Source organism: Oryctolagus cuniculus, chromosome 20 (genome assembly GCF_051225735.1).
Source record: "Oryctolagus cuniculus isolate XC-2025 breed Fujian yellow rabbit chromosome 20, ASM5122573v1, whole genome shotgun sequence".
NCBI classification, from domain to species: Eukaryota; Metazoa; Chordata; class Mammalia; order Lagomorpha; family Leporidae; genus Oryctolagus; species Oryctolagus cuniculus.
The window spans coordinates 50,940,324-50,968,001 of NC_142886.1; the positions used below are offsets into that span (position 1 = coordinate 50,940,324).

General features: G+C 63.4%; 2 protein-coding genes across 8 annotated transcripts; one reads left to right on the plus strand and one right to left on the minus strand.

Moving 5' to 3' along the window:
* Positions 1 to 3,239: 3,239 nt before the first annotated feature.
* On the minus strand, positions 3,240 to 7,666 carry BAG5 (BAG cochaperone 5). Of its 4 annotated transcripts, none has more exons than XM_051834878.3 (2): positions 7,536 to 7,666; positions 3,240 to 6,254 (listed from the first exon to the last, which is right to left on the minus strand). In XM_051834878.3, exon 2 carries the CDS (start codon positions 6,227 to 6,229, stop codon positions 4,886 to 4,888), a length of 1,344 nt encoding a protein of 447 aa, XP_051690838.1. In that variant the 5' UTR covers positions 6,230 to 6,254; positions 7,536 to 7,666; the 3' UTR covers positions 3,240 to 4,885. The 4 variants fall into 4 exon arrangements, with proteins under 4 accessions (XP_051690838.1, XP_051690836.1, XP_051690837.1 ...); XM_051834876.3 differs by lacking the exon at positions 7,536 to 7,666 and adding an exon at positions 7,086 to 7,246; XM_051834877.3 differs by lacking the exon at positions 7,536 to 7,666 and adding an exon at positions 6,970 to 7,090.
* On the plus strand, positions 7,302 to 26,955 carry COA8 (cytochrome c oxidase assembly factor 8). 4 transcript variants are annotated; one of them, XR_011384991.2, is made up of 6 exons: positions 7,327 to 7,470; positions 18,906 to 19,103; positions 20,120 to 20,183; positions 23,623 to 23,713; positions 25,526 to 25,889; positions 26,567 to 26,955. XR_011384991.2 is itself a non-coding variant. In XM_051834886.3 (5 exons), the coding sequence occupies exons 1-5, from the start codon at positions 7,348 to 7,350 to the stop codon at positions 26,667 to 26,669; spliced, it is 579 nt and encodes a 192-aa protein (XP_051690846.1). In that variant the 5' UTR covers positions 7,302 to 7,347; the 3' UTR covers positions 26,670 to 26,955. The 4 variants fall into 4 exon arrangements, 3 of the variants coding, with proteins under 3 accessions (XP_051690846.1, XP_089178911.1, XP_069921545.1); XM_051834886.3 differs by lacking the exon at positions 25,526 to 25,889 and having other exon boundaries at positions 7,302 to 7,470; XM_070065444.2 differs by lacking the exons at positions 7,327 to 7,470; positions 25,526 to 25,889 and adding an exon at positions 15,301 to 18,789.
* The last annotated feature ends 723 nt before the right edge of the window (positions 26,956 to 27,678 follow it).

A 27,678-nucleotide genomic window follows, 5' to 3' on the forward strand; every position in this document is an offset into this window, starting at 1 on the left:
GCTGACCCGAGCCTCGGGGCTGGCAGCCACCACCTCTCGCCACGCCAACGCCCTGCTCTCGGTTCCAGCTCTCAGCAGTCATCAGACCCAGGACAGCCAGGGGCAAGGTGAGTGCCCCGAGCCCTTGAGGACCAGTCCAGGGACCAAGGCGTGGGGTCTGTGTATGCGAGGGTGGGGGGCGGGGGAGGGCTGGCTGCAGGACCTGGATGGGGTCCTCGAGGGCCACCACGGGGGCAGAGGTCACAGCAGCACCCGGTGCCCAGCGCTGGCCCTGGGTGTCCTCGGTGCCCCTCCCCGGCCGCCCCACCACACTCCAGCTGTCCTCCCCGCCCCTACCAGAAGCCCCGTTCTCTGCCAGGGCAGCGAGCAGGCGGCTGCTCGGATTCCAATCCGCCCTGAAGGAACCCATCTGGGGGAACCCGCGGAGGGAAGCTGACTCTGCTTTCAGATGAGGAAGTGCTAAAGAATTAGTAACAGCAGGGGCCGGTGCCGTGGCGCACTTGGTCAATCCTCCGCCTGCGGCGCCGGCATCCCATATGGGTGCCAGGTTCTAGTGCCGGTTTCCCCTCTTCCAGGCCAGCTCTCTGCTGTGGCCCGGGAGTGCAGTGGAGGATGGCCCAAGTGCTTGGGCCCTGCACCCCATGGGAGACCAGGAGAAGCACCTGGCTCCTGGCTTCGGATCAGCGCAGCGCCGGCCGTAGCAGCCATTTGGAGAGTGAACCAGCGGATGGAAGACCTTTCTCTCTGTTTCTCTGTCTATAACTCAAATAAAAAAGAATTAGTAATAATAACAAAGGGACACACGGCAGCACTTCCTGAGGGCGTGTGTGCACCGGCCACGCCCTCACCCACTTTTCAGAATAAACTGATTCAGGGAGCTGGGCAGTTCTTCCAGCTTTTTTTTAATAATTAAATTTTTTTTTATTTTTCAAAATTTTTTTCAAAGATTTATTTATTTATTTGAAAGTCAGAGTTACACAGAGAGAAGAGAGGCAGAGAGAGGAGAAAGAGAGAAAGAGAGAGAGAGAGAGAGAGAGAGTGAGTCTTCCATCCGCTGGTTCACTCCCCAAATGGCCGCAATGGCCGGAGTTGGACTGATCTGAAGCCAGGAGCCAGGAGCTTCTTCCGGGTCTCCCACCTGGGTGCAGGGTCCTTGGGCCATCCTCCCACTGCCCTCCCGGGCCACAGCAGAGAGCTGGATGGGAAGAGGAGCAGCCGGGACTGGAACTGGGATGCTGGCAGCGCAGGCGCTGGCCCCCCAGCTTTTGCTTTTAAATCTTCAGTTTTATTTATTTTCACTTGAAAGCAGAGACAGAGATCTTCCACTGCTCCACTCCCCCAAATGCCTGCCTACAGCTGGGGCTGCGTCAGACTGTAGCCAGTGGCCAGGGACTCCATCCAGTCCCCTGTGGGTGGCACCTGCACCTGCTGCCTCCCAGGTGGGCACTGGCAGGAAGCTGGGCACAGAGGCCGGGACTCAAACCCAGGACTGCAGTCTGGGACTCGGGCATCCTGAGTGACATCTCAAAGGCTGTGCCAAATGCCCCCCCCCCCAGCTGTGAAAGTGGCAAAAGTGACTTGAACCCAAGTGGCCTGGCCTGCCTGGGCTCCTGCTGCACAGCCAGTGTGCTCACGGGGGTGGGGGGCTTCTGTGAACCCTGCGGCCCAGGCAGCCACACGCGGATGCAGGAGGCTCTCTGGGGGGGCCCGCGCCCCGCGTCTGCACATGCTGAGCCCTACCCGCCACGTGGCCGTGCAGGCCTCTGGGGAGGTGATCCCGTCTCAGAACCACCTCTCAAGTCGACTCAACACCAGCACCTGCCCGGGCCTCACCGCGCCCCTGCCACACCTGCAGAGGCTCGGCAGGGGGTGGGGGGGCGACCAGGGTCAGCTCACTGCAGCGCAAACAGGACGGCCCGGCATGTGTGGACCAGCGAGCAGGGGCTCAGCCTCCCTGGGTGCTGTCCTCCGTCCCCGCCCCCCCAGCCCAGCCCCGCCCCGCCCAGGCTTCCCCACCCCCTCCTGCCTTAAGCACGCAGAGGGGGGCTTCTTGGTCTAAGGAACCCAAGGTCGTGTGCTCACCTCTGAGTGCAGAGGACTTACTGAAGGTGCCAAGGTCTTCCCAAGTAACCTTTTCTTTGAGAGGCGGACAAATGAGGTTCCAACTGCTGGTTCCCCCCAAAATACAGCCAGCTCAGTCTAGGTCTCCCGCATGGTGGCAGGGACCCAAGGGACCGACTGCCTCCCAGGTGCACAGTAGCAGGAAGCTGGAGTCAGGGTCCGGAGCTGAGAACAAGTCCAGGGGCTCTGATGTGGAACACAGGCATTGCTAGCGTTAAGCCAAACACCTATACTCCGCAGTGTCCTGTTCATGAGGTGTTGGAAAGACAGTGAGACACCTTCCATCCTCTGGTTCTTTCCCCCGATGGCCACAATGGCTAGGGTCAGTGCAGGCCAAAGCCGGGAGCCTGGAACTCCATCAGCGTCTCCCACGTGGGTGGCAGGCCCCGAGCGCTGCACCGCCCTCCGCAGGGAGCTGGGTTGGAGTGGAGCAGCCGGGACTCCACCCGGCACTCACGGGTGCTGCTGTCAGGCGGCGGCTTAACTCCCTGCACGGCGCCAGCCCCTCCAGAGTATTCTTTCCAACCCACTCTCGGCTGGCTAAGCCCGCACGGCTAGAGAGGCTGTCTCTGCTGCATCACGGGCTCACGTGGGAGCTGGAAGCAGGCAGACGACAGAGGTACCCGCAGGAAGAGGCCGGGACAGAGGTACCCGCAGGAAGAGGCCGGGACAGAAAAAAGTTGGTGCCACCACGGAACGGACTGAGCGTCAGCAAACGGCTGACGGGAGTGGACCTGGCCGCGCAGGCACCAGAGCTGGAGCGAGGCTGCCGGGCCCAGGCGGGGCTGACCCCGAGCCCTCCTCAGGGCTCTGCAAGAGGCGGGGCCCAGGCACCGCGACCGACCGCACTCGGTAACTCTAGACTCCTCTCCCAGAAGTTTCCAGAACCATGTCCCAGAGTTTCTTCCTCTTTCTATAAAAAGGTCAATTTCTGTGTCAGACCACAGCCCCGCCCCCAGCTGTTGGCAAGGGGACAGAGACCCACTCACTGCCACCAGCTGCAGCAAGGAGCCCACCCGCCACGCTCCGCCGGCCTGGCACTACAGGGACCCTCCCACGTCACACACGTCAGGTGACGACGGGCGGGGCCAGAGGGAACACACCAGACTCAGCCTCTCTCCACTACAAACATGAAGCCGAGATTTATTGCGTGGATCACCAAGGGCGCTAATCGGTACCAACGGTCCCGTGGTTAACAGGGGCGGGGACCCAGCGCACCGCGATCGGCCACTCCTCCCCAGGGAAAACACCGGCGTGGTACAAGCTTTGCAGACAAAATGAACACAGACCCCCGAAACCAGATAAAAACCAGCGACGTAAAACAAGCGCGAAAAGCTAACACACCCCGGGCGTACAGGCGTCGGCTCGGGCACACGGCGGCTCCCACGGGCTCGGGCGCCACAGGCCCCGTGCGTGAGGGCTGGTTGTGGGCAGCAGCCGTGGCACAGACAGGCTCGGAAGGGACGCAGTCCGTGCTGGACGGCCACTCAGGGCCGACGCGGACCGCTCCAGTGCGCCGGCCGCACGGCCGCAGAAACCAGACGTCAGCTGTCAGAGCGTCGGGCGCTGAGGGGAGAGGCTGACGCTAACGTGCCCACAGCGCCGGGCCAGATGAGCACTCCAGGGACTGCGCTGAGCACCGGCAGGCGCCAGGGCTCCAGCCCCAGCACACAGGGTCTGCGTGTGCAGCAGGAGGGGCCGCACCTCTGGGGCCGACCTCAGCTCCTCGCAGGCACTTAAGCCTATTCCTCTACCTCTCACCTCCTGCCCGGCTGCCGACTCGGGGCACCGTGCCCTCGTCAGGGCCGCTCCGGGAAAGGCACTGCCAGGGCACGGGCACACGCGGTCCTCGGGAAGTGCGGACAGGGCCGCCCTGCCGCGTGCCGGGCGCAGCCTCTCCCTGCCGGCGGTGGGCTCGGAGCGGCCCCGGGCAGCAGACGCCGCCTCCTGTGACCGGCCCGGGGTTCTCATCCTCCTGGCACCGGGCCCTCGGGTGCAGATCCACAGCAAACCCAGCCGAGGGCGTCTGACAGCCGGCGCTCCGCTCCCCTCTCCGAGGCTGCTGGGTGTCTTCATGATCACGCGGCACACAGAGGGTTAACTTCTCAGAGACAGAGACCGGAGCAGGACACACCCACCCCCGGGCTGGGCGGGGCCTCAGCGCAAACCCGGGGTGGGGGGTGGGGGGGTCTGTGCCCCACTGCACTGTGGAACCAAAACTTCCCCCTTCTCATAATTCTTCCAGTATTCCGTGAAGTCATGCCCAGTTTACGCTTAAATTTGCGTATTAATACGTGCACACCCCCACTTACAATCACAAGAACTACATCTACTTCCCTTTCTGATGGAAAGCGGGGAACACCAGCCACAGACCTCGCGCCCGCCCGGGAGGGAGGGAGGGGACGAAGGGGCCGTCCTGTAATGACAGCTGCTTAGCGACATCAAAAGCAGCAGGTACTGAATATAATTTCATCAAGTTACAAATACTGAGACTGAAATATGCAAGTACAAACCACAGCCCGGCTGGGGAGCGGGCGCGCCACGAGATGTGGAGGTCTCACGCAGTGCAAAACACGCCGGGCCGCCGCGCGGGCTCCGCACCCGCCGCTCAGTGCTCCCACTCGCGGGCGCCCACTCGCGGGCTCAGTGCCCCACTCGCGCCGGTGCCCCACTCGCAGCCAGTGCCCCACTCGCAGCCAGTGCCCCCTCGCGGCCGGTGCCCACTCGCGGCCGGTGCCCCCTCGCGGCCGGTGCCCACTCGCGGTCAGTACTCCCACTCGTCCGACTTGAGGTCCAGGTAGCTGAGGATGTTTTGCGCCAGCTTCACGGCCTGCTTGCGCGCGGCCTTGCACTTCTCCTCGCCCTGCGGGTCGACCGCGTCCAGGGCCAGCAGCTGCTTGGTGAGCAGCTCCTCCAGCCGGATGTAGTTCTTGTCGCTGCGATTGCCGTCGAAGGACAGGACCTCCCCCTGGATCTCCGACAGGTTCCCCAGGACGCTCCAGACGGCCTGGTGGGACGGGTGCTCGGCGCCCACGCTCTGCTTCCTCTTCTCCAGCGCCTCCTTCAGGTCCACGTAGGTGACCAGCGTCTGCACCTCGATCACCGCCCGTCTGCGCGCCTCCCGGATGCAGGGGTTCTTCTCCAGGCTCACCTCGTCCAGCTGCCCGATGAGGCCCTGCAGCTCCGTCTTGGAGCTCAGGTACAGCTCGGCCGGGCTCTGCGCGCGCAGAAGCTCGGCCCTGACCTCCCGCGTCCTGGCGCGCACCTTCTCTATCTCGAGGATGGACTGGTTCTGGCCCAGGTCGAAGGCGCGGGTCGTGTCCGCCTCCTCCTCCAGCTCCAGGTACTTGAGCAGCTTGTGGATGTCCTCCACCACCTCCCTCCGGTAGTTCCTGATGTCCGGGTGCCCGGCCACGTCCAGCGCGTCCAGGTCGGCCAGCAGCCCCGAGAGCACGCAGGACAGGTGCCGGCAGGTCTCGTCGGCGCACACGCCCATCAGCAGCGCGACCACCGTGCCGCGGGCCTTGCTCACCGTGCACATCACGGCGTTGATCCTGGCGACGCACGGGTGCGCGTCCTCGGACAGCGGCAGCGACGGCTGCTTCCGCAGGCAGTCCTCCAGGATCTCCTGCACGGCGCACACCCTGCTCAGCGCGCGGTAGCGGGCTTTGCGCAGCGAGACCTTGCCGCCGGTCTTGACGTGCGTCAGCCGCAGCACGATGTCCTGCAGGCGCTCCTCCACCTCGTCCGCGGCGCAGCCTCCCCCGCTGTGCAAGGGCGCGATCTCGTCCTGCGCCAGCGCCTGCGCCTCGCGGAACAGGTTCCGGATCTCCAGGCGGCGCGGGTGGCTGGCGTTCTGCTCCAGCTCCTTGAGCAGCCGCTCCGTCTCCTGCGCCGCCCGCTTCCGCGCCTGCTGGACGTCCCCCCTGCCCTCGGTGTCCACGGAGTCGATCTCGAACAGCTGCCGCGTGAGCATGCGCTCCAGCCTCCGGTAGGCCTTGTCGTCCGCCAGCCCGCTGAAGCCCAGCACCTGCGGCTCCACGGCCTTCACCTCCCGCTGGATCTCCTGCAGCCTGCTGATGGCCGGGTGCTGGTTTCCCATGTCCATGCTCCGCTGCCTGGGCTCACGAGCGCTGCGGGGCGACAAGAGAGCTCATTCAGAGCGGCCGCCGGCAGGTCCGCGGACCCCGGCCGGCAGGCCCAGGGCCAACCCGAGGGGCCGCCCGGCCCGCGGCACAGAACAGCCCGCAGGGCACGCCCGGGCCAGCAGAATGCGGGACAGGCCCCGCGACGGGGCCCCAAGCTCCGCCGGGGCTCCCCGCCCGGGACAGCGCCCACTCTGCCTGCACTGCCTCCCACGAGGGCCCGCGGGCGCCGCCGCGGGCCCGGGCCTCCCTCCCTCTCGCACTTTACCCGGCGGAGGTCCCGGCTCCCCGGAGGCGCGGCGGCGAGGTGGAAGATCAGCCCTTCACCGGGTGCGGCGGCGGGGCCGGGCCCCTAACGGCATCCCCTTCAGCCCCCCGGCTCGGTCTGGACGGGGCGGCCGGTGAAGGGGCCGGCGGCGGCGGCAGCTACTGGCCGCAGCGGCCGCTCCGGGCGTCTCGGCCCCGGGCCCCCGGCTCGCCGCCGGCCCTGACCTCACAATGGGCGCGCGGGGGAGGCCGAGGCCCGGGCGCCCCGCGAGGACGGGCGGGAGGGGCGCGGAGCGGGGCCCAGCCCGGCGGGGAACCCGGCCAGGCGCGGCCGCGTGGGAGCCCGTGGGGGGGAGCAGGGTGGCCCGGCGGAGCCCCGCGCCGGCGCGCGCGCGGAGAGAGCAGACGCGATCGCCGGCGCCCCCGCACCACTCACCCGCGCCATCACGCGCTCCGCTGCCGCCCACGACTTCCGCAGAGCCCGCGGCGCCCCCGTCCGGGGCCGACCACCCCCAAGCCCTGGGAAAAGACGGCTCCGCGCCCGCGCCTCACCTCGAGCCGCGCCCCGGGCCTCTGGGACGACAGGGATCGGGGAACTGTCGCCGGCGTTCGCCCGCGCTGCCCGGTCCCGGCAGGCCTCCTCCGCGCCGCCCCGTCCCCACAGACCCCCTCCGCGAGCCGTGTCACCGCGGGAAAAGCGCGCGGTCGGCCCCTCCGCGGCGCGCCCGCCGGCTTTGCGACCCTGCCGTAAGGCAGCCCCGCTCGCCGTCGCGAACGCCGCCGGGTGCCGCGGGAGCAAGGTGGGCGCGGCCCCATGGCGGCGGTGCGGCGGGCGCCGCGGACCCTCGTCCCGCCCCTCTGCCGGGCCTTCGCGGGCGGCGGCGGGCGGCGGGCCCCGGAGCGCGGTGCGGAGCGCAGGGAAGCAGCGCCGAGCGGGGTAAGCGCGCTGCCGGGGCTGCCGGGCCGCCCCCGGTCTGGCGCCCACCGCCGCGGTGCACGGACCTGGTGTTTGCCCGAGGGCGAGTTCCAGAAGCGCCCGGAGGGGCTCGGCGAGTGGCTGCGGCCGCGGCGTGCGGCCGGCCGTGCTTGTCCTCAGGCGCTGGCGGGCCGGGGCGGTGAGGCCGGCGCGGAGCCGGGCCGGGCAGTGGTTACGGAGCGAGAGGGGCGGTGAGGCCGGCGCGGAGCCGGGCCGGGCAGTGGTTACGGAGCGACGAGAGGGGCGGTGAGGCCGGCGCGGAGCCGGGCCCGGCAGTGGTTACGGAGCGACGAGAGGGGCGGTGAGGCCGGCGCGGAGCCGGGCCCGGCAGTGGTTACGGAGCGACGAGAGGGGCGGTGAGGCCGGCGCGGAGCCGGGCCCGGCAGTGGTTACGGAGCGACGAGAGGGAGCCCGCTGGCCGTTGCGACACTTTGGGCCTGCGGGTTTTCGTGCGGCCGCCGCCCCGACTTCCGCTCCCACGCGCGCACACCCACCAGGCTCGCGGGTGTCTGGGGAGGATTCAGCCTCTGAAAGGCGCTGGCGGGGGCAGCCGTGTAGCAACGAGAGGGTTGCGCGGGGTGCGGCGTTTCCGCGGCCGGTTTGGGCGCCGGTGCCAGCGCCGCAACAGGTCCCGCAGGCTGCTTGCTGGAGAACCGGACCCGCGCAGGGGCTGTGCGGGCCGTGTGGTCAGGTCCTGTGCGGGCCGTGTGGTCAGGGGCTGTGCAGGGCCGTGTGGTCCGGGGCCGTCTGGGACTGTGTGGTCCAGTGGCGTGCAGGGCCGTGTGGTCAGGGGCTGTGCGGGCCGTGTGGTCCGGTCTGTGCGGGCCGTGTGGTCAGGGGCTGTGTGGGGCTGTGTGGTCCGGTCTGTGCGGGCCGTGTGGTCAGGGGCTGTGCGGGGCTGTGTGGTCCGGTCTGTGCGGGCCGTGTGGTCAGGGGCTGTGCGGGGCTGTGTGGTCCGGTCTGTGCGGGCCGTGTGGTCAGGGGCTGTGCGGGCCCGTGTGGTCAGGGGCTGTGCGGGCCGTGTGGTCAGGGGCTGTGCGGGCCCGTGTGATCCAGTGGCGTGCAGGGCCGTGTGGTCCGGTGCTGTGCAGGGCCGTGTGGTCCAGGGCCGTCTGGGGCTGTGTGGTCCGGGGCCGTCTGGGGCTGTGTGGTCTGGTCCTGTGCGGGCCCGCGTGGTCCAGTGGCGTGCAGGGCCGTGTGGTCCAGGGCCGTCTGGGGCCGTGTGGTCCGGTGCTCTCCGGAAGAGGCAGGGCAGAGCCGGAGCCGCTTGGCCGCGTCCAGCATTGTGACCCCCGCCGTGTGCTCGGGGTCCGAGTGTCCGTGCTGCCGGGTGTTGGAGGGAGCTGGGGAGCCGCTGTTGCCCAGGGCAGTCGTGTGTGCTGGGCCTGCTGCGGGCGCCCCAGGTCGGGTGTTCCCGAGGGCGCCTTCCAGGGTGAGTACGTCTCTCCTATGTGTCCACATCTCTCCCACGTGTCCACGTCTCTCCCACGTGTCCACGTCTCCCCCACGTGTCCACGTCTCCCCCACGTGTCCACGTCTCTCCCACGTGTCCACGTCTCCCTCGTGTCCGTCTCTCCCTCGTGTCCACATCTCTCCCTCGTGTCCGCGTCTCCCACGTGTCTGTCTCTCCCTCGTGTCCGCGTCTCTCCCTCGTGTCCACGTCTCTCCCACGTGTCCACGTCTCTCCCTCGTGTCCACGTCTCCCCCACGTGTCCACGTCTCTCCCACGTGTCCACGTCTCCCTCGTGTCCGTCTCTCCCTCGTGTCCACATCTCTCCCTCGTGTCCGCGTCTCCCACGTGTCCGCGTCTCCCTCGTGTCCGCATCTCTCCCTCGTGTCCGCGTCTCTCCCTCGTGTCCGCGTCTCTCCCTCGTGTCCACGTCTCTCCCACGTGTCCACGTCTCTCCCTCGTGTCCGCGTCTCTCCCTCGTGTCCATGTCTCCCTCGTATCCGTCTCTCCCTCGTGTCCGCATCTCTCCCTCGTGTCCGCATCTCTCCCTCGTATCCGTCTCTCCCTCGTGTCCATGTCTCCCTCGTATCCGTCTCTCCCTCGTGTCCGCGTCTCTCTGGTGTCCGTGTCTCTCCTTCGTTCTCTGTTCCGCCCCTGAGTCCGTCCCGCGCGCTGCATTCCCTCTCTGGCCCCTGGCTCCTAACAGAAGCACTGCAGAACTCCTGTCAGGCGTCGCTCTCACCCCAGCCCAGCGAAACCTCAGCTGCCCAGTGTCCCCGCACCCTGCCCCTCCCAGACCGCGTCCTGGGTGGTGTGCGCCGGGGGTCTCGTAGCTTACCTGCAGGATCTTTAAGGCATGCATACATTATTTATTTGAAAGGCAGTTAGAGACAGAGAGAGAGAGATCTGCTGCTGGTCACTGCCCAGACAGCTGCTGTGGTCAGGGCTGGGCCAGGGTGAACCCAGGAGCCAGGAGCTCCACCTGGGTCTCCATGCGCGTGGCAGGGGCCCAAGGGCTGGGCCGTCCTCTGCTGCTTCCCCAGGAGCGTTAGCAGGGGCTGGATGGGAAGTGGAGCAGCCAGGACTTGAACCTGTGCCGGTACGGGGTGCTGGCACCTGTTACGCCGCGACAGCGGCCCCTCTTGTGCTTTTTGACCGTGAACTGTGTTGCTGAAGCAGCGGTGGAGTCGTGTGTGGTGGTGCTGGTGCTTCCTGCACAGGCTCGCCCCGTGGCCCCGTGGACACCGCCACGCACAGGTCCCGCCCGGTGGGGCCACGTGGCGCCGCGTGCGTCCCCGCTGCCTGCAGTGGTGCTGGTGCCAGGGCTGGTGTTGTGATGCCACCAGATCAGCGTCCCCTGCCACAGTGCCGCTCTGAGACCCGGCCGCTCTGCCTCCGACTCAGCTTCCTGCCAGTGCGTCTGGGAGGGCCGTGGGCAAGGGCCCAGGTGCCACCATGTGGGAGACCACGACGGAGCTCCTGCCTCCTGTCTCAGCCCCGCATCTGGGACGTGAGATTTTAGTTATTTATTTGACAGGTAGAGTTACAGACGGGGGGGCGGGGGGGCTTCCATCTGCTGGCTCACTGCCCATTTGGCCACAGCGGCCGGAGCTGAGCTGATCTGATCTGAAGCCTGGAGCCAGGTACTTCCTCCAGGTCTCCCATGTGGGTGCAGAGGCCCAAGGGTTTAGGCCACCTTCTTCTGCTTTCCCAGGTCATAGCAGAGAGCTGGACTGGAAGAGGAGCAGCCGGGACTAGAACCGGCGCCCATTCGGGATGCCGGCGCCACAGTGCCGGCCCCTGCCTCTCTCTCTGTCACTCTGCCTTCTAAATAGTAAATAAATAAATCTTCAAATGCAAATGCTGGTGCCAAGTCCACTCATCCCGAGGCCTCCCAGGGAAAGTGTGACGCTCGCAGCGCTGGACTGGCCCACGGCCGGCGGGCAGCCTGGCTTGAGAGCAGTGGAGCCGGACAAGCTCAGGACACTCTGTGCCGGCGCTGCCAGGTGGCAAGGCCGTGGCTCTGGCCACGGGGGCGGGAAGGGCGAGGTGCGTCCTTAGCAGGGTGATGGCGTCCGTGGGATGCCCTTCCGAAACCAGGAGACTCCCTGTTGGTTTCCGAGTGGGAAGCCCGCTCGGCGTGGGCTGCCCTCTCGGTGAGCTGAGGGTGTGGTGTGGCGTCTGTGGAGTGGGCATGGTGGAGGCGTGGGCCCCGGCCCTGGCCTGGCAGGAACGCTGCCCCTCTTTCCTTCCCCGTTGCTTTGCCCACGGTCACTGGGTTGAGCAGGGCACTTCCAGGAGGAGGTGCCCGGCCTGGCACCGCACGGTTACGGAGGCAGAAGGATTCGGCTCCCGCCCCCGACAGGCGAGACGGGGCTTGACCCTTCCTCTGAGATGCGCGCGGGCCGGCCAGGCGGCTCCCGGGGAGTGTCAGGCTCGGGCTTGCCAGGGCCCGGGGAAGCCAGGTTTCAGGGCGCCGGGCGGCGTTCCGGCACTGTGCCCCCTGACGGGACTTTCCTCTTACAAAGCGGTGTTCTCCCAGGGCGCAGCTGCTGGTGACGTGGAAGTGCCTGCTCACAGGGCCAGAGCGAGGGCCGCAAAGGCCACGCGGGGGCATCTGTGGGTCAGTTTCTTTTCGTTTAAGATTTACTTATTTTATTTGAAAGGCAGAGTTAGAGAGATCTGTCTGTTGGTTTACTCCCCAAAGGGCCACAGTAGCCGGAGCTGGGCTAGCCTGGCGCTAGGTCTCCCACGTGGGTGCAGGGACCCAAACACTGGGGCCCACCTCCGCTGCTTTCCCCCGACCATTAGCAGGGAGCTGGATCAGAAGTGGAGCAGCCGGGACACGAACCGGCGCCCATGTGGGATGTTGGCGCTGCAGGCGGTGTCCTCACCCACCATGCAACAGCGCAGGTTCTTCCCTCGGTGGCTCCTGGATGTGGGAACGTGAGCTTCTTGTTGCGCAGGCTGGGATGGCTCGGAGCATTCCCGGGGCGGGGCCTGGACGGGGCGGGCCCAGAATCTCAGGCCCGGCCAGTGGGGAAGCAGGGAAGGCCGGGGTGGGCGGGGCTGCTCTGGGGACCAGCTCCAAGACAGCCATGGGACTGTTCGGCTGGCTTTTCTGTGGAACACTGGAGATTATATTGACTCTAGGCTGATGAATAAAATACTGAAGATCAGGTATTACAATCCTGCCTAAAAGGATTCAGTTGCTTAGCACCAATAGTTTTTTTTTTTTTTTTTTAATTTGGAAGACAGTGACAGAGCGCGAGCGAGCGAGCGAGAGCAACCAGGGCTGGGCCAGGACTGCCCAGGAGCCTGAAACCGCGCCCGGCGCTCCTGCGAGGGGTCGGGCTGGGCACTCGGGCCGTCAGTCACGTGCCGCCTGCTCAGTCATCAGAGCAGCGGGGACTTGAACCCCGCTGGATGCTGACGTCAGGAGCAGCGGCCTAGCCCCCTGCAGCACAGGGCTGGTGTGGCTGCAGGCCCCAGCTGGGCTGTGCTGCTCTCCGCTCAGCTGTGACGTTGCACTGAGACTGCCCAGGCGCCAGACAGAACTGACAGTGAGAGGCGGGAAGGCGTCTGGGTCTGCGGCAGGAAAGGCCTGCGGGACGTGAGGAGGGTGCGGGGCAGTGCCGGTTTCACTAAGCCTGGCCGTGGGCCCCACCCCCAGCAGCAGCGGCTGCCCAGGCCCAGCTGTGTCTGGACCTCTGCGCCAGCTCCCTCTGCCCTACTCCAGCAGCTGGCCAAGGCTGCCTTGCGTCGCTGACCTGTCCACTGGCACCGGGGCCTCAGGAGGACCGGGGTCCCCTCTCCCGGCTGCTCGGAGTTCACAGGGAAGTCCTGGACAGGCTCCAGAGCCGGCCGTTCAGGGCACCCAGCCCCAGCCATCAGCTCGCTCAGCACTGCTGGGCGGGGAGCGACACCGCCTGCAGTGCCAGCATCCCATGGGGTGCTGGTTCGAGTCCTGGCTGCCCCACTTCCGGTCCAGCGCCCTGCTATTTTGCCTGGGAAAGCAGCAGAAGACGGCCCACGTGCTTGGTCCCTGCCACGCAAGTGGGAAGGCCCCAGGTGAAGCTCCTGGCTTCAGTCTGGCTGTTGGAGCCATCTGGAGGGAACCAGTGGATGAAAAATCTCTTTCCCCCTCCCTATGAATGAATGAATGTATATTTTCATCTGTAAAGATGGCTGGCTTGGCCAGCGCCACGGCTCACTTGGCTAATCCTCCGCCTGTGGCGCCAGCACACCGGGTTCTAGTCCCGGTCGGGGCGCCAGATTCTGTCCCGGTTACTCCTCTTCCAGTCCAGCTCTCTGCTGTGGCCCGGAAAGGCAGTGGAGGATGGCCCAAGTGCTTGGGTCCTGCACCCACATAGGAGACCAGGAGGAAGCTCCTGGTTCCTAGCTTCAGATCGGCACAGCTCCGGCCGTTGCGGCCATTTGGGGAGTGAACCAGCAGAAGGAAGACCTTTCTCTCTGACTCTCTCTCTCTAACTCTGCCTGTCAAAAAAAAAAAAAAAAAAAAAAAAGAATGGCTGGCTGTCCTGGCGGTGTTTCCATTGTCGCCAACCCTGTGTAACGTAGATGACACCACGACATGGTCTGTAAGTTAAGCCCTGCCAGGGGAGAGTCCATGGGAGGGACTCCATTCCCCCAGCTGCTTGGTGCCACCGAGAAGAGGGAGGGGCCCCGGGGACCCATGGGCCTGCGGGAGAAGCAGCTGTGGGCAAGGGGCCACAGCTGGGGGGCCCCTCACCTGGGGCTGAGCGAGAGCCCGGAGGGCCCGGGGCTGCGCCTGAGGCCTGCTGAGGGGCTTCCGAGGCTTGGGGAGGGTGGGGGCGGACGCCAGGAGCCAGGCAAGGCCCCGGATGGGAGGGGGCAGGAGACACCTGGAGTCTAGGCAGCCCTGGACGGGAGGGGGCAGGAGACACCTGGAGTCTAGTCCCAGAATTGTGGGGGAAGAAGTGGGAGCGCCCACCGCATCCCCGGGAGGTCACCTGGGGCGGGGCCAGCCGTGAGGACCGGGTTTCGTGGCTGTGTGGGCAACACCGGGGTGAAGGTGTAACCGAGCAGCCCTCCGGAGGCCTGGTTGGTGAAGAGCAGAAGCCTGGAGACGGCCGAGCTGGGACAGCCTCGCTCAGGAAGCGCTCGCGCCGCCGGTCTAGGAAGGTTTCCTTCCGGCGTCTCCAAACACAGGGGCACAGATTTGCTTCTAGAGGACCTACGGATAGGAAAGTCTAAAGACTGCATTGACGTGGTGATCTTGAATGTTCTATCATTCCGTAAATATCTTTGGGGGAATAAAACCTTTTTAGGGGGGCTGGCGTTGTGGTGCAGCGGGTTAAGCCACTGCCTGTGAGGCCAACATCTCATGGGCGCTGTTTCAAGTTCCGGTTGCTCCGCCTCCGGTCCAGCTCCCTGCTAACGGCTGGCACCTTCCTGACCGCTGTCGGCCTTGGCCGCCCCTGGCTGCAGGCAGAGAGGCAGCCCTCCCTCCCTAGGCCCTCGTCCAGTCTCTGAATGGCGTGGTAACTCTCACTGGTCTGCAGCTCATCTGGACGGCGAGGGGCATTTTCTGTCGGGTTTTGTGTTTGTTTTTTTACCAAAACTCTAACTTGAGGGTGTTTGGCACGATGGTCAGAGGCTGTGCTTGGGACACCGCATCTCGTGGCACAGGGTGTCGGTTAGTGTCCGGCTCCACTTCCAGCTCAAGTGCCGGGGCTCCTGCGCCCAGGTGGGGTCAGGTTCTGGCCCCCTGACTTCAGCCTGGCCTACCCCTGCCCTCGCAGATGGAAGATCTCCCTCCCTCCCTCCCTCCCTCTCTCCCTCCCTCTCTCCCTCTCTCCCTCCCTCTCTCCCTCTCTCCCTCCCTCCCTCTCTCCCTCCCTCTCCTTCTCTCTCTCTCTCTCTCTCTCTCTCTCTCTCTCTCTCTCTCTTTCTGTCTTTCCAGGAGAAAGGCAGGACTCTTCCTTGACCTCATCTGTTAAGATTCTTTCACTCTGCGCGTCTGGCGCGGTCACCGCCTGCCGGCTCTGCTGAGTCACGGCGCTGGCTCGGCTCTGCGTGGTGCCTTCCGGAGCTGAGCGCAGGCCCCAGGCGCTCTACTAGCTGAGGGCAGGGCTGTGAGGTGACCGCGCAGCAGCTCTGTGTGTGACCCACGTCCCTGTGGCCACACGATAAAACTGGGCCTGCGCCACAGGAAGTGGCCGGGCGCCGCCCCGTCGGGCTGCCCCAGCGTGCGCACTACCGCTCACTCCTGGCACCCTTGAAATCCCTATTTTTAGAGCGCTTGGAATTGAAAGGTTTGGGGACATTGTGGCCCAGACTCACTGGGCTGCTTTGGAGAGAGGCCGGCTCGGTGTGGAGCTGTCGGAGGGAGAGCTGACGGCTGCCCCACCCCCCGCCCCTGCCGGCCTTCTCTTGGTCTTTAGGTGACTGTCAGGGTGGGGTCCAGGGACCTGCGAGACCACCAGACTCGAGCTGGGGACGGCGTAGACCTGGATGGCGCTGATGAACTTTAAGCTCTCCACGCCCTTTCTTAGAGTGACCCAACCCCGTCCCCTGCTGCCCGTGGCTCCTCTCCCTTCTGTAGCCTGTGGTCACTGTCAGCCCGCCTGGTCAGCTGTGTCAGTTTCTGAGACTACTGTCTCTGCCTTTGCAGATGAATTCATCAGTGGGCATCGGGTGGGCAGCAGCTGGTCTGTGTTAGATGTCGCGAGACCTGCATTTTTCGGCTGCTAGGAGGCGCGGCCCGTAACGCTGCGGCGAGCTTCGGAGGCCTCCTGGAGGAGGTGCCTTCCAGCTGCCGAGCAAATGTTCATTTCTTTGTTTTATTTTATTTTTCTCTTGGATTAAATGGAGTTTCTTTTTTTTAAAGATTTATTTATTTTATTTGAAAGAGTCACACAGAGAGAGGAGAGGCAGAGGCAGAGAGAGAGAGAAAGGTCTTCTATCCGCTGGTTCACTCTCCAATTGGCTGCAACGACCGGAGCTGCGTTGATCAGAAGCCAGGAGCCAGGAGCCTCCTCCGGGTCTCCCACGTGGGTGCAGGGCCCAAGGACTTGGGCCATTTTCTGCTGCTTTCCCAGGCCACTAGCAGGGAGCTGGATCAGAAGTGGAGCAGCTGGGACTTGAACTGGTGCCCTTGTGGGATGCAGGTGTCACAGGTGGTGGCTTTACCCACTGCAGCACAACACCAGCCCTGGAAGATCTCTCTGCCTTTTCTTTTTTCTTTTTCTTTTCTTTTTTTTTCTTTTCTTTTCTTTTCTTTTATTTGAGAGGTAGAGTTATAGACAGTGAGAGAGAGAGAGAGAGACAGAGAGAAAGGGCTTCCTCCCATTGGTTCACTCCCCAAATGGCCGCAATGGCCGGTACTGTGCTGATCCGAAGCCAGGAGCCAGGGGCCCCTTCCTGGTCTCCCATGCGGGTGCAGGCACCTGGGCCATCCTCCACTGCCCTCCCGGGCCACAGCAGAGAGCTGGACTGGAAGAGGGGCAACCGGGACAGAATCTGGCGCCCCGACCAGGACTAGCACCTGGTGCTGCCCCCCCCACATTAAGATTTATTTATTTATTTAAAAGGCAGAGCTGTAGAGAGGCAGAGGGGGCTGTTTTCCAGCCGTTGGTTCAACTCCCCAAATGGCTGCAGCGACCAGAGCTGCGCCGATCTGAAGCCAGGAGCCGGGAGCTTCTTCCAGGTCTCCCACGTGGGTGCAGGGGCCCACGCACTTGGGCCATCTTCTACTGCTTTCCCAGGCCACAGCAGAGAGCTGGACTGGAAGAGGAGCAGCTGAGACTCAAACCGGCCCCCTCTTTTTACCTTTCAAGTAAATTAATTAATTTAGAAAAAATTTAAAATACATTTAAAAATAGCTTATATACAGTAAAATGAGTGTGTCCATTGTAAGTGTGAAAAACTACGCTGAATTTGAGAGATGTGTAAATCTGCAGTCAGCACCCAGGAGGACCTGAGGTCCCCGAGGATCCTCTGTGGTCTGCCTGGCTCTCCCTGGGCGCCACCACCCTGCACCGGCCACACCGCCCCTCTTGGCTGCGGGCTTGCGAGCTGCTTCCTGGCAGGGCCCGTGGGAAGTCTCGGTCGTGGTCGTGGTCGTGGTGGCAGCCACGACCGTAGAGATTTCCGAGCTGAGTGCATTTCGTTTTTTTCTTCCCTAATGTTCACGTTGCTCTGTTGACAGCCTGGTGTTTGATGGTTCAGCTGACCCTCTGTTCTGAAGGCCAGACGCTGCGCCTGCGCCACAAGTCAGGGTGCAGAACCGCTTCACTCCCAGCTTGCTGTGCAGTAGTGTCCCTGCCCCGGCGCCTGTCTTCCAGATGCTCTATAAACAGCCACAGAGCGTGCAGGCTCTGAGTAGCAAAGTGCGTTTCTGACTGCTGGTGCGCCCAGAGCGCCTGTGGAGAGGACACGCCTGTGTTCCCGCTGCCCAGGGGAGGGACTGCTGCTAACAGATTCTGGTGGTTGTCCGCAAAGGCACTTCTTTTTTTAAAGATTTATTTATTTGTATTTGAAAGAGTAAGAGAGAGGGAGAGACAGAGAGGTCTGCTGGTTCACTCCACAGATGGCCTCAATGGCCGGCGCTGGGCCAGGCCGAAGCCAGGAGCCAGGAGCTTCTTCCGGGTCTCCCGCGTGGGTGCAGGGCCCGAGCACTTGGTCATCCTCCACTGCCTTCCCAGGATACAGCCGGGACTCACACTGGCGCCCACAGGGGATGCCGGCACTGCAGGCGGCGGCTTTACCCGCTACGCCACAGCGCCGGCCCCCTTTAAATTTTTATTTATTTGTTTTCATTTTATTTGAAACACAGAGGGGGCCAGTGTTGTGGAGTAGAGGGTAGGCTTCTGCTGGAAACACGGACGTCCCAAATCCGGTGCCGGTGCCGCTTCTGATCCAGCTTCTTGCTTTGTGCCTGGAAGGCAGCGGAAGTCCTGGCTGTGAAGGCTGTCGGGACACTCACTTTACATGGAAGATCTCTGTCTCTCCGCCGTTCAAATAAATGGGCCTTTCTTTCCCCAAGAGAGGAGCAGAGGAAGAGCTCCCACTTGATGGACTCTCCAAGTGCCCTCGGCAGCCAGGGCTGGGGCGGGGAGGCTGCGGCTCAGCCCCGGAGTCCCGCCCGGTGGCAGAGACCCCAGTGCCTTGGCCAGGGTGCACACCAGCAGGGAGATGGAAGCAGAAGCAAACCAGGACTCGAACCAATGTGGGATGTGGCCCTCCCAAGCGTGCCTCACCCACTGTGCCAAATGCCTGCCCGGCAAGCAGGTGTTGATGGGAATATGTGCATAGTCGTTCCCCCTTGTCCTGGAGGCACACTCCCCAAATGGCCGCAATGACCACGGCTGTGCCAGGCCGAAGCCAGGAGCCAGGGGCTTCATCCAGGTCTCCCACATGGGTGCAGGGGCCCATGCACTTGGGCCATCTTCCACTGCTTTCCCAGGCCACAGCAGAGAGCTGGATTGGAAGTGGAGCAGCCAGGACTTGAACTGGCGCCCATGTGGGATGCCGGCACTGCAAGCAGCAGCTTTACCCACTGACCACTTTTTTACATATTTATTTTCTTCTACTTGAAAGGCAGAGGGACACACAGAGAGAGCTCTACCATGTGCCGCTTGATTCCCCACATGGCCACAACGCCAGGGTTCGGGCCGGAACTCCGTCTGGGTCTCCGTGTGGGTGGAGGGTCCCGAGCTCTTGGGGTGTCTTCTGTGCTTCGCTGTCAACAGCAGGGATGGGGCGGGGTATCGGGCTCGGACCGCATTGCGATGGGGGACGCCGCGGCACAGTGCAGCTGTGCGGTCTGCCTGCCCTGCCGAGAGGTAAGTGAGAGATGAGAACGAGAAGGGTAGTGAGGACCTCTGTTAAGTCCAGACTGACCTTTTGGAGCGACAAGGGTGTGCTTGTTTGTGTGTTAATCCCGTTCCTTTTGTTGAAGGCCTCCGGGTTCTGCCCTCCGAGGAAGTCTTGCCATGACTGGATCGGACCCCCAGACAGGTACTCAAACCTGCGACCTGTTCACTTCTACATCCCGGAAAACGAGTCGCCGCTGGAGCGGAGGCTGCGGGAGTTGAGACAGGAAACACAAGAGTGGAACCAGCAGTTCTGGGCGGCTCAGAACTTGACTTTCGCTAAGGTGAGCTGGGGTCTGAGTCGGCAGGGAAAGAATAGCACAGGTGGCCACGCGGGGGCGCCAGAGCCGCGCGCTCCCTCAGCCTCCGCCCCCTGCGTCACTGTTGACGAGCGTGGGGGCGCCTGGAGGCACAGATCGGGGCCCCCAGGGCGGTGCTGCCTCCTCCTGGATGAACTGTGGAAGGGAATAATTAAGCTTTATCCCTCCGGGTGCATTTTAGTCTGTACATTTGTGAACGGGACCCCCAAAGTTTACTGCACATCTCATTTGCTTTTTTTTTTTTTTTTAAGTTAATTTATTTGAAGTCAAGTTAACAGAGAGGGAGAGACAGACAGAGACATCTTCCATCCACTGGTTCACTCCCCAGATGGTTGCAACAGCCGGGGCCAGGCCAGGCTGAGGCCAGGAGCCAGGGGCTTCCTCTGGTCTCCCACGCGGGCACAGGGGCCCAAGGACCTGGGTCATCCTCGCTGCCTTCCCAGGTGCACTAGCAGGGAGCTGGATGGGAAGTGGAGCAGCCGGGACACAGACTGGTGCGCTTGACCTGTCGCCACCGCGCCGGCCCCTGGGCCTCCCATTCCAGATCCTGGGCCTCCCATTCCAGCCCCTGGGCCTCCCATTCCAGATCCTGGGCCTCCCGTTCCAGCCCCTGGGCCTCCCATTCCAGCCCCTGGGTCTCCCATTCCAGCCCCTGGGCCTCCCGTTCCAGCCCCTGGGCCTCCCGTTCCAGCCCCTGGGCCTCCCATTCCAGATCCTGGGCCTCCCATTCCAGCCCCTGGGCCTCCCATTCCAGCCCCTGGGCCTCCCGTTCCAGCCCCTGGGCCTCCCTTTCCAGCCCCTGGGCCTCCCATTCCAGATCCTGGGCCTCCCATTCCAGATCCTGGGCCTCCCATCCAGATCCTGGGCCAAGCAGGAAGCTAACACGGGTCTTGAGAGGGACCATTTCTCAGGATGCCGCCCGCCTTCCCTGGAGCAGAGGGGCGGAGCACAGAGCGATTCTGACGGCCATCTTCTTTCAGGAGAAGGAGGAGTTTATTCACTCAAGACTCAGAGCGAAAGGCCTGGGCCCGAGAGCTGAACCAGGTCAGTACGTCTCTGCTTCTCCTCGTTGTTGGGTTGAGCAGCTCCGTGAGAGGTCAGGAGAAGGGGTGCCGAGTGAGGGAGGGAGGCTCTGGGGTGGGCACTCCCGGGCAGGCGGGCACTCCCAGGCAGGCGTGTGGGGAGTGAGCCAGGCAGGTGAGCACTCCCGGGCAGGCGGGCACTCCCAGGTGAGCACTCCCGGGCAGGCGGGCACTCCCGGGCAGGTGAGCGCTCCCGGGCAGGCGGGCACTTCCAGGCGAGCACTCCTGGGCAGGCGTGTGGGGAGTGAGCCAGGCAGGCGGGCACTCCCAGGCAGGCGTGTGGGGAGTGAGCCAGGCAGGTGAGCGCTCCCGGGCAGGCGGGCACTCCCAGGTGAGCACTCCCGGGCAGGCGGGCACTCCCAGGTGAGCACTCCCGGGCAGGCGGGCACTCCCAGGTGGGCACTCCCGGGCAGGTGGGCACTCCCAGGCGGGCACTCTCAGGCAGGCACTCCCAGGCGGGCACTCCCAGGTGGGCACTCCCAGGTGGGCACTCCCGGGCAGGCGGGCACTCCCAGGTGGGCACTCCCGGGCAGGCGTGTGGGGAGTGAGCCAGGCCAGGGAACTCTTCTCCCTCTCTCTGTCCTGCTGCCTTTCAAGTATACAGAAATAAACATTTTTTAAAAATGGTTTTTAAATGGTTTTTGAGCAGAGTCTGGAGAGGCGTGGACGGTAGATGGGTTGGCCCGTGGGCCACGTGGGGTCTCTGGTCAGCTGCCGAGTCTTCTGGTAGTGTGGAAGGACAGACGCAGACGAGCGGGCGTGAGCTGTTGCAGTCAGTGCTGTGAGGTGTCGTCCGTTGACCCCTGCTCCAGTCTGTTCTCTGGGCGTGGTCAAGACTGTTGCACTGGACACGCAGTGACAGCTGTGCCCTCCCCTGGTTCTGCCTGTCAGTCACCTGGGTCTCATCCTGTCCCTGCCCGGGAGCCAGGCTGGGTCAGCTCCTCCACCTACCGTGCGGAGCAACAGAGAGAGAGTTACCTTCCATCTTCTGGTTCATTCCCAAATGGCCAGCTGAGGCCATCCAGGTCTCCACGTGGGGGCAGGGCTCAAGCACCTGGACCGTCAGCAGCTGCTTTCCCAGGCGCGTTAGCAGGGAGCTGGATTGGAGGGAGCTGGATTGGAGGCGGCTGGGCCTCAACCTGTTGAGAGAGAGAGAGGGGCTGTGTTTAGAGGAAGGCAGGCGCCCTGAGGGCTGTTTACACAGGAGGTGGTGGGGAGGGGCTTGTGTCCTGGCAGCGTGGAGGCTGTGGTCCCTCAGCACTGCCGCGACGGTGCGCGTGGTACCTGAGCTGGTCTGCTAGGCCGCCGAGCCACTCACGACGTGGGTAGCCCTCAGGACGCCCGTGTTCTCAGTGAATACAGAGCATCTACCTGCCGGTTACTCGTGGCTGGGAGACTGGATTTCCGTCGCGCCCTCTGCAGTACAGACGGGTTCCAAATGGGCAGGAGTCAGCCCACGAAGAGGGAGAGCAAAACCAGCCCGGCGTTGTCTGGGGAGCGGCCGCTCTCTGCGCGCGGCCCGCAGGCCCCGGCACAGACGCGGGAACCCCCGTCCAGAGCCTTGCTTCCTGGACGGAGCGCTGGGACCCAGGGCGGCTGGGGCTGAGTCCAGGCGGGAGCTGGGGTGGGGGCAGCTGCAGGTGCGGGGCCTTGGCAGGGAGGAGCCCAGGGGCTGCACAGCCGGCGTCAGCATCCAGGAGAGACGTCCAGTTAGCCCCGAGTGGTGGGTGGCGAGTGCCCGTGGCAGAGATTACACGGGCCGTGGGACTGGAGGAAGAGCCGCTGCAGACGCGCGGGACGAGCACACCGGGGACTGGTGCCTGGTGCAAGAAGACGAGGTTGCTCCGATTGTAAATTCTGCATGCTGGGGCCGGCACTGTGGCGTAGTGGGTAAATGCAGTGCCAGCGTCCCATGTGGGCACTGGTTCGAGTCCTGGTAGCTCCACTTCTGATCCAGCTCTCTGCTGTGGCCTGGGAAAGCAGTAGAAGATGGCCCAAGTCTTTGGGCCCCTGCATCCTCGTGGGAGACCTTGAAGAGGCTCCTGGCTCCTGGCTTCAGATCGGCTCAGCTCCAGCTGTTGTGGCCATCTGGGGAGTGAACCAGCAGCTGGAAGACCTCTCCCTCTTTCTCTGTAACTCTGATTTTCAAATAAATAAATCTTTAAAAAAATAAAAATAAATTCTGCTTGCTTCTTAAGCAACAAGACCTCAGTCTACACTCACCAGGTTCATGGGGGAAGGTGTTGGTGACGAGGCCTGGGCTGGTGGGTTCTCTTGATGGTTTTCCAGGTTTATCTCCACAGCGCGTGCCAGGAAGCAGGAAGGGGAGCGTGAGCTGAGGGGGTGTTGTCACGGGGAATGAGCGGCGCTCTGCTGGTGCGCCTTGCTGCGCTTTCTGTGGCTTTTTTTTTTTTATTGAGCAAAGCGGAAGTTTTATTGACAGGAGCCTCTGGGTGCGGCAGCCAGGAGGCGGTGGGGTCGCCCTTGCTACATTGTCCGCAGTCGCGGAGGGGAAGGGTCTCCGCACTCCACACTCCTAGGGGCCCACCCGCTCTGCGCGTGTTCACTGGGAGACGTCCCCGGGGCAGTTCTGTGGGGAGGTCTTCCCCCAGTGTTGCGCTCGGGGGAGAGGACGGCGTCCGTGGGGTGGACGTGGCTGGTTCTCAGTGCGGGTGTGGCTGGGGCCTGCTCATAAGCACTGGCAGCTGTGCGCTGTGAACAGTCAGCAAGCGTCCACGGTGCTTCTCCTCGGCGTGGGCCTTGGTGTGGGCGAGTTTGGGTGAGGAGGACCCGTCCATCCTGGCCGCTTACGGCAAGGGAGGGGTCAGGTGGGGGCCGCCCTGCCCACCTGCGCCTGCGCCTGCGCGGCTCCGACAGCACAGCCCCAGTGAGCGCCTCTGCCTGGGCCTCCTGCCCTGTGGCCAGTGCTGCCCATCCCTGATGCTACAGTGAGTGGAGCTGTTTTCTTTTCTAAGGATTTGTTTATTTATTTGAAAGGCAAAGTGACAGAGAGACAGACAGTTATCTTCCATCTAGGGTCACTCCCCAAACGCCTGCCTTAGCCAAGGCTGGTCCATGCCGAGTCGGGAGCCAGGAACTTCATCCGGTCTCCCCCGGGTACCAGGAATCCAGTGCTTGAGCCACCGTCCCCGCCTCCCAAGGCCGCGTCAGCAGGGAGCTGGGCTGGAAGCAGAGGCTCCGGCGTGGGGTCCGGGCGCCCAGGCAGCGGCCTCGCCTGCACACGGTGCCTGCCTCAGGGTGGTCCCGAGCTCGGTTCAGAGTTCACTGCTGGCGTGCCGAGGGGAGGCTGAGGGGCCTGCCCTGTCCTGCGGAGCAGGGCAGTGCCCGCCCTTGCAGCGGCCGCTTCCCTTCGGTTGACCCTTTGAGTTCCTGGCTTGCAGGTCCGAAGGCGACGCTGAGTGCAGAGGAAATGGCCGACTTCTACAAGGAATTTCTGAGGAAGAGTTTCCAGAAGCACATGCATTACAACAGGTGCGGATTCCCTTTTCCCTGGACGTTTGAACGGCACGTCCCCACTCCTGCCCTTGACGACATTCATGCTTCTGTCAGAGTAGAGGTTGCATGACCCTAGCTTGTTTTGCACTCCTAAGTAAAATCGGCAGCTTGGGGATGCTTGTGGCACCTGCGTAGCGGCGCTTGGGGAGTGGGCCCTGAACACTCTGGACAGGGCTCTTCCTCAGAGGAGACCCGCTCTGGGCTGGAAGCGCAGGAGCAGGGCTCGCGTCCGAGTGGCGCTGGGCCCCGTGGCCAGGCTCACGAGGAGGGCGGCCGCTGCGGGTGGAGAAGAACCGAGGCTGCGAGCGCATCTGCCACGCGCTGCTGCCGACTCGCTCACCGGCCACTCACTCACCGGCTGAGAGCTGGTGGAGACTGCGGGGCGTGTGCGGGGTGTGCAGGCTTCCCCTTGGGCCCACCGTGTCGAGGCAGCCAGATGAGGCGGGTGCATCCAGGCAAACACCGTCCACAGCTGTTGATACGCGGCCTTGGCAGGCAGGCTGGCCCCTGGCACCCCCACGCCGCACAGACTGGGCAGCCTCTGGTGACCTGGGCAGAAGCACCTCCCACCACCCAAGAGTTGCCTGCAGAAAATGAAGTGTCAGTCCAGTTAGGCCTCCAGACCCAGCGCAGTGCTCAGGAAATACGGGAGACGCGCCGCCGAGCCCAGTGTTGATGTTCTACAAACGCGTTTCTTCACTGCTCCGTCGTTTGTTTCATCAGATGCCGCGACGGTGTTGGGATTGTGTCGGGTTTTCCAAAAGCTTTTTTTTTTTTTTTCTTGAAAAAAGAAAAAGAGAGAGGCAGAGATCTTCCATCTGCTCATTCACTTCCCAAATGACCACAACATCCAGGGCTGGGCCAGCCAGGAGCAGGAGCCTCGTCTGGGTCCCCAGCGTGGATCAGGGGCCCAAGGACTCTGGCCATCTGCTGCTGCTTTCCCAGGCCATGGCAGAGAGCTGGAGCAGAAGTGGAGCAGCCGGGTCTCGAAGAAGCGCCCTCTGGGATGCTGGCACTGCAGACAGAGGCTTTACCTGCTATGCCACAACACCAGCCCCTCAAGAGCTTTTTTTTTTTTTTTTCTTTTCTTTTTTTGACAGGCAGAGTGGACAGCGAGAGAGAGAGACAGAGAGAAAGGTCTTCCTTTGCCGTTGGTTCACCCTCCAATGGCCGCCACGGCCGGCGCACCGCGCTGATCCGATGGCAGGAGCCAGGTACTTATCCTGGTCTCCCATGGGGTGCAGGGCCCAAGCACCTGGGCCATCCTCCACTGCACTCCCTGGCCACAGCAGAGAGCTGGCCTGGAAGAGGAGCAACTGGGACACAATCCGGCGCCCCGACCGGGACTAGAACCCGGTGTGCCGGCACCGCAAGGCGGAGGATTAGCCTAGTGAGCCGTGGCGCCGGCCCCTTAAGAGCTTTTAAACTAGTTACAAATACATGACGACCTGTACAACTTGACTTCAAAAAGTTTGTGGAAAATGAAATTAGATGATGTTTATTATTCTGGTGCAAAAAAAATTTTCAAGTGCCTGCATAGTTCCTTCACGATTTGCATTTTTCATGAATTTCGTGAAGGCCCGTCTATTTCCAGGTCAAATGACAAGAAATCAGGTTTGAGAGTTGCTTTACAATCTGGCAGTGATGGGGCAGCGTCGTGGTGCAGCAGGTCAGGCTGCCATCTTTGACGCTGCATCCTGTATCTCGGTGCTGATTCGAGTCCCAGCTGCTGCTCCTCTTCTTCTTCTTCTTTATATATATATATATATATATTTATTTATTTCAAAGGCAGAGCTACAGAGGGGCAGAGGCAGAGAGGTTTTCCATCCGCTGGTTCACTCCCCAAGTGGCTGCAGCGGGCTGGAGCTGCGCCGATCTGAAGCCAGGAGCCAGGAGCTTCTGGGCCTCCCACACGGTGCAGAGAGCTGGATCGGTAGTGGAGCAGCCAAGACCGGAACCAGCGCCCACGTGGGACGCGGGCACTGCAGGCGGCGGCTTTGCCCGCTACACCACAGCACCGGCCCCTGCTGCACTTCTGATCCAGCTTCCTGATAATGTGCAGGATAGACTGTAGAGGACGCCCAGGCCCTTGGGCCCTGCCACTCACTGGGAGACCGGGATGGAGCTCCTGTTGAAACATCTGGGTTCTGTGGTTCGTTCTTTTCTTCCTTTTTTTTTTTTTTCTTCTTATTTTGTTTATTTGAAAGGCAGTTATATAGAGAGGGACAGATAGGGAGAGAGAGGTCTTCCATCGGCTGGTTCACTCCCCAAATGGCTGCAATGGCCAGAGCTGGGCCAATCCAAATCCAGCAGCCAGGAGCTTCTTCCCGGTCTCCCACGTGGGTGCAGGGGCCCCAGCACTTGGGCCGTCCTCCACTGCTTCCCCAGGTGCATTAGCAGGGAGCAGGATCGGGAGCGGAGCAGCCGGCCCTGTCACCCAGGCACTCTGACGCGGGATGTGGGATGCGGGTCCCAAGCGGCTGCCCCGGAGAGGGGAGGTGGAGCCGATTCTCCCAGTGGGTGCTCGGTGCTTTGTGTGCAGATGAAGTGCCAAAGCCAGGACCACTTCCCCCCATGTTTGCTCCTGAGACCACCCCCACCCCATCCCCTGCCCCCACCCCGTCCCCACAGTGGGTCTCCAGATGCCGCAGAGACTTAGCACTGAGCAGAAGGTGGGGGAGCGTGGGGCACACGGCAGGGGCCTGACCCTGGCCTGACTCAGCCCAGTCAGAAGGGAGGGGCCGGGGCAGCGGTGAGGAGGCTGGGGGCCAGTCGGCTCACCTTTCCTGCGGCGCCGGGCTGCGACTCGGTGCTTCTGCTCCTCTGCAGAGACTGGTACAGACGTAACTTGGCCATCACCTTCCTCATGGGCAGAGTGGCCCTGCAGCGCATCTGGGACGTGCTGAGACGGAGACGGAAGACGAGCACTTAGGAGCCCACCCAGACCCGGGCTGACCCGCAGTGGCCGGTGTCCGTGGGGAGTGGACGGCAGCAGGAGCTCATTTTGTGAGCCTAAAAACTGTATGTGACCCGGGTCCCACGGCTTCCCGGGGAGCCCTCGGCCCGCGTCTCGGGGCCACCTGGCTCCCTCCTATCTCTGGATCTCGTCCTGCCGTGCTGTGAAGCCCAAGTAATATGTGCAGGTTTTCTCTGTTTGAATTCTATCAGATCAAAATGGAATAATATACAAATACTAATAAAGTTTTACTTGAAACCTTGCCTCTGTCAATGGATGATTGGGAAGCCGGCTGCCACACTGCCCTGTTCCCTGGCCTGGGCCTGACCCCAGAGCGCAGTTGTCCCGTGACGCCGCAGCTCCTGTCAGAGCCTGACTCGGGCAGCCCCTCCTGGTGCACCGACTTCCCGCCAGGCCATCGTTTCCGTGCTGCGTGGGACGGAGGCTGTGCCTGTCCCGCGAGTCGGCCTGCAGGGGACACGCCGCCTCTCCTGGGGGGAGCGGATGCTGCCGTGGATCTTGCCGGCTGCCTGGCAGTCATCGGTCACCTTGCGGTGACAGGCGAGGCAGAGCGCTCCGTGGCTGCGGTGCTGCCGCCAGGTCTTCCCACGGGGCTTTTACTGTCCTGTGGGGACAGGCAGGTGGCAGCAGAACCTTCGGCGGCAGCCTGGGGTGTGACCGGGGCGCCCCGGCAGCTCCTCACGGCCATCTGCAGCAGCCCCCGCCTCCGTGGTTAGGGCTGCTGATCTGCCCTGCGTGGTCCTTCTTCAGTCACGTGCGGGGCCCAAGTTTAGGGCAGACAGTGCTGCCGGGCGGGCTAGGCCAGGCCGACGCCGGAGCTAGGAAGTCCACCAGGTCTCCCACGGGGTGGCTGGTAGGAACCTGTGTACTTGGAGCTGGAGCCGGGAATCGAACCCAGGCACCCCAGTGCAGGGGGTGGCTTTCCAGCCGCTAGGCAGTGCCCCTCCCGCTCACCGGCTCCCTC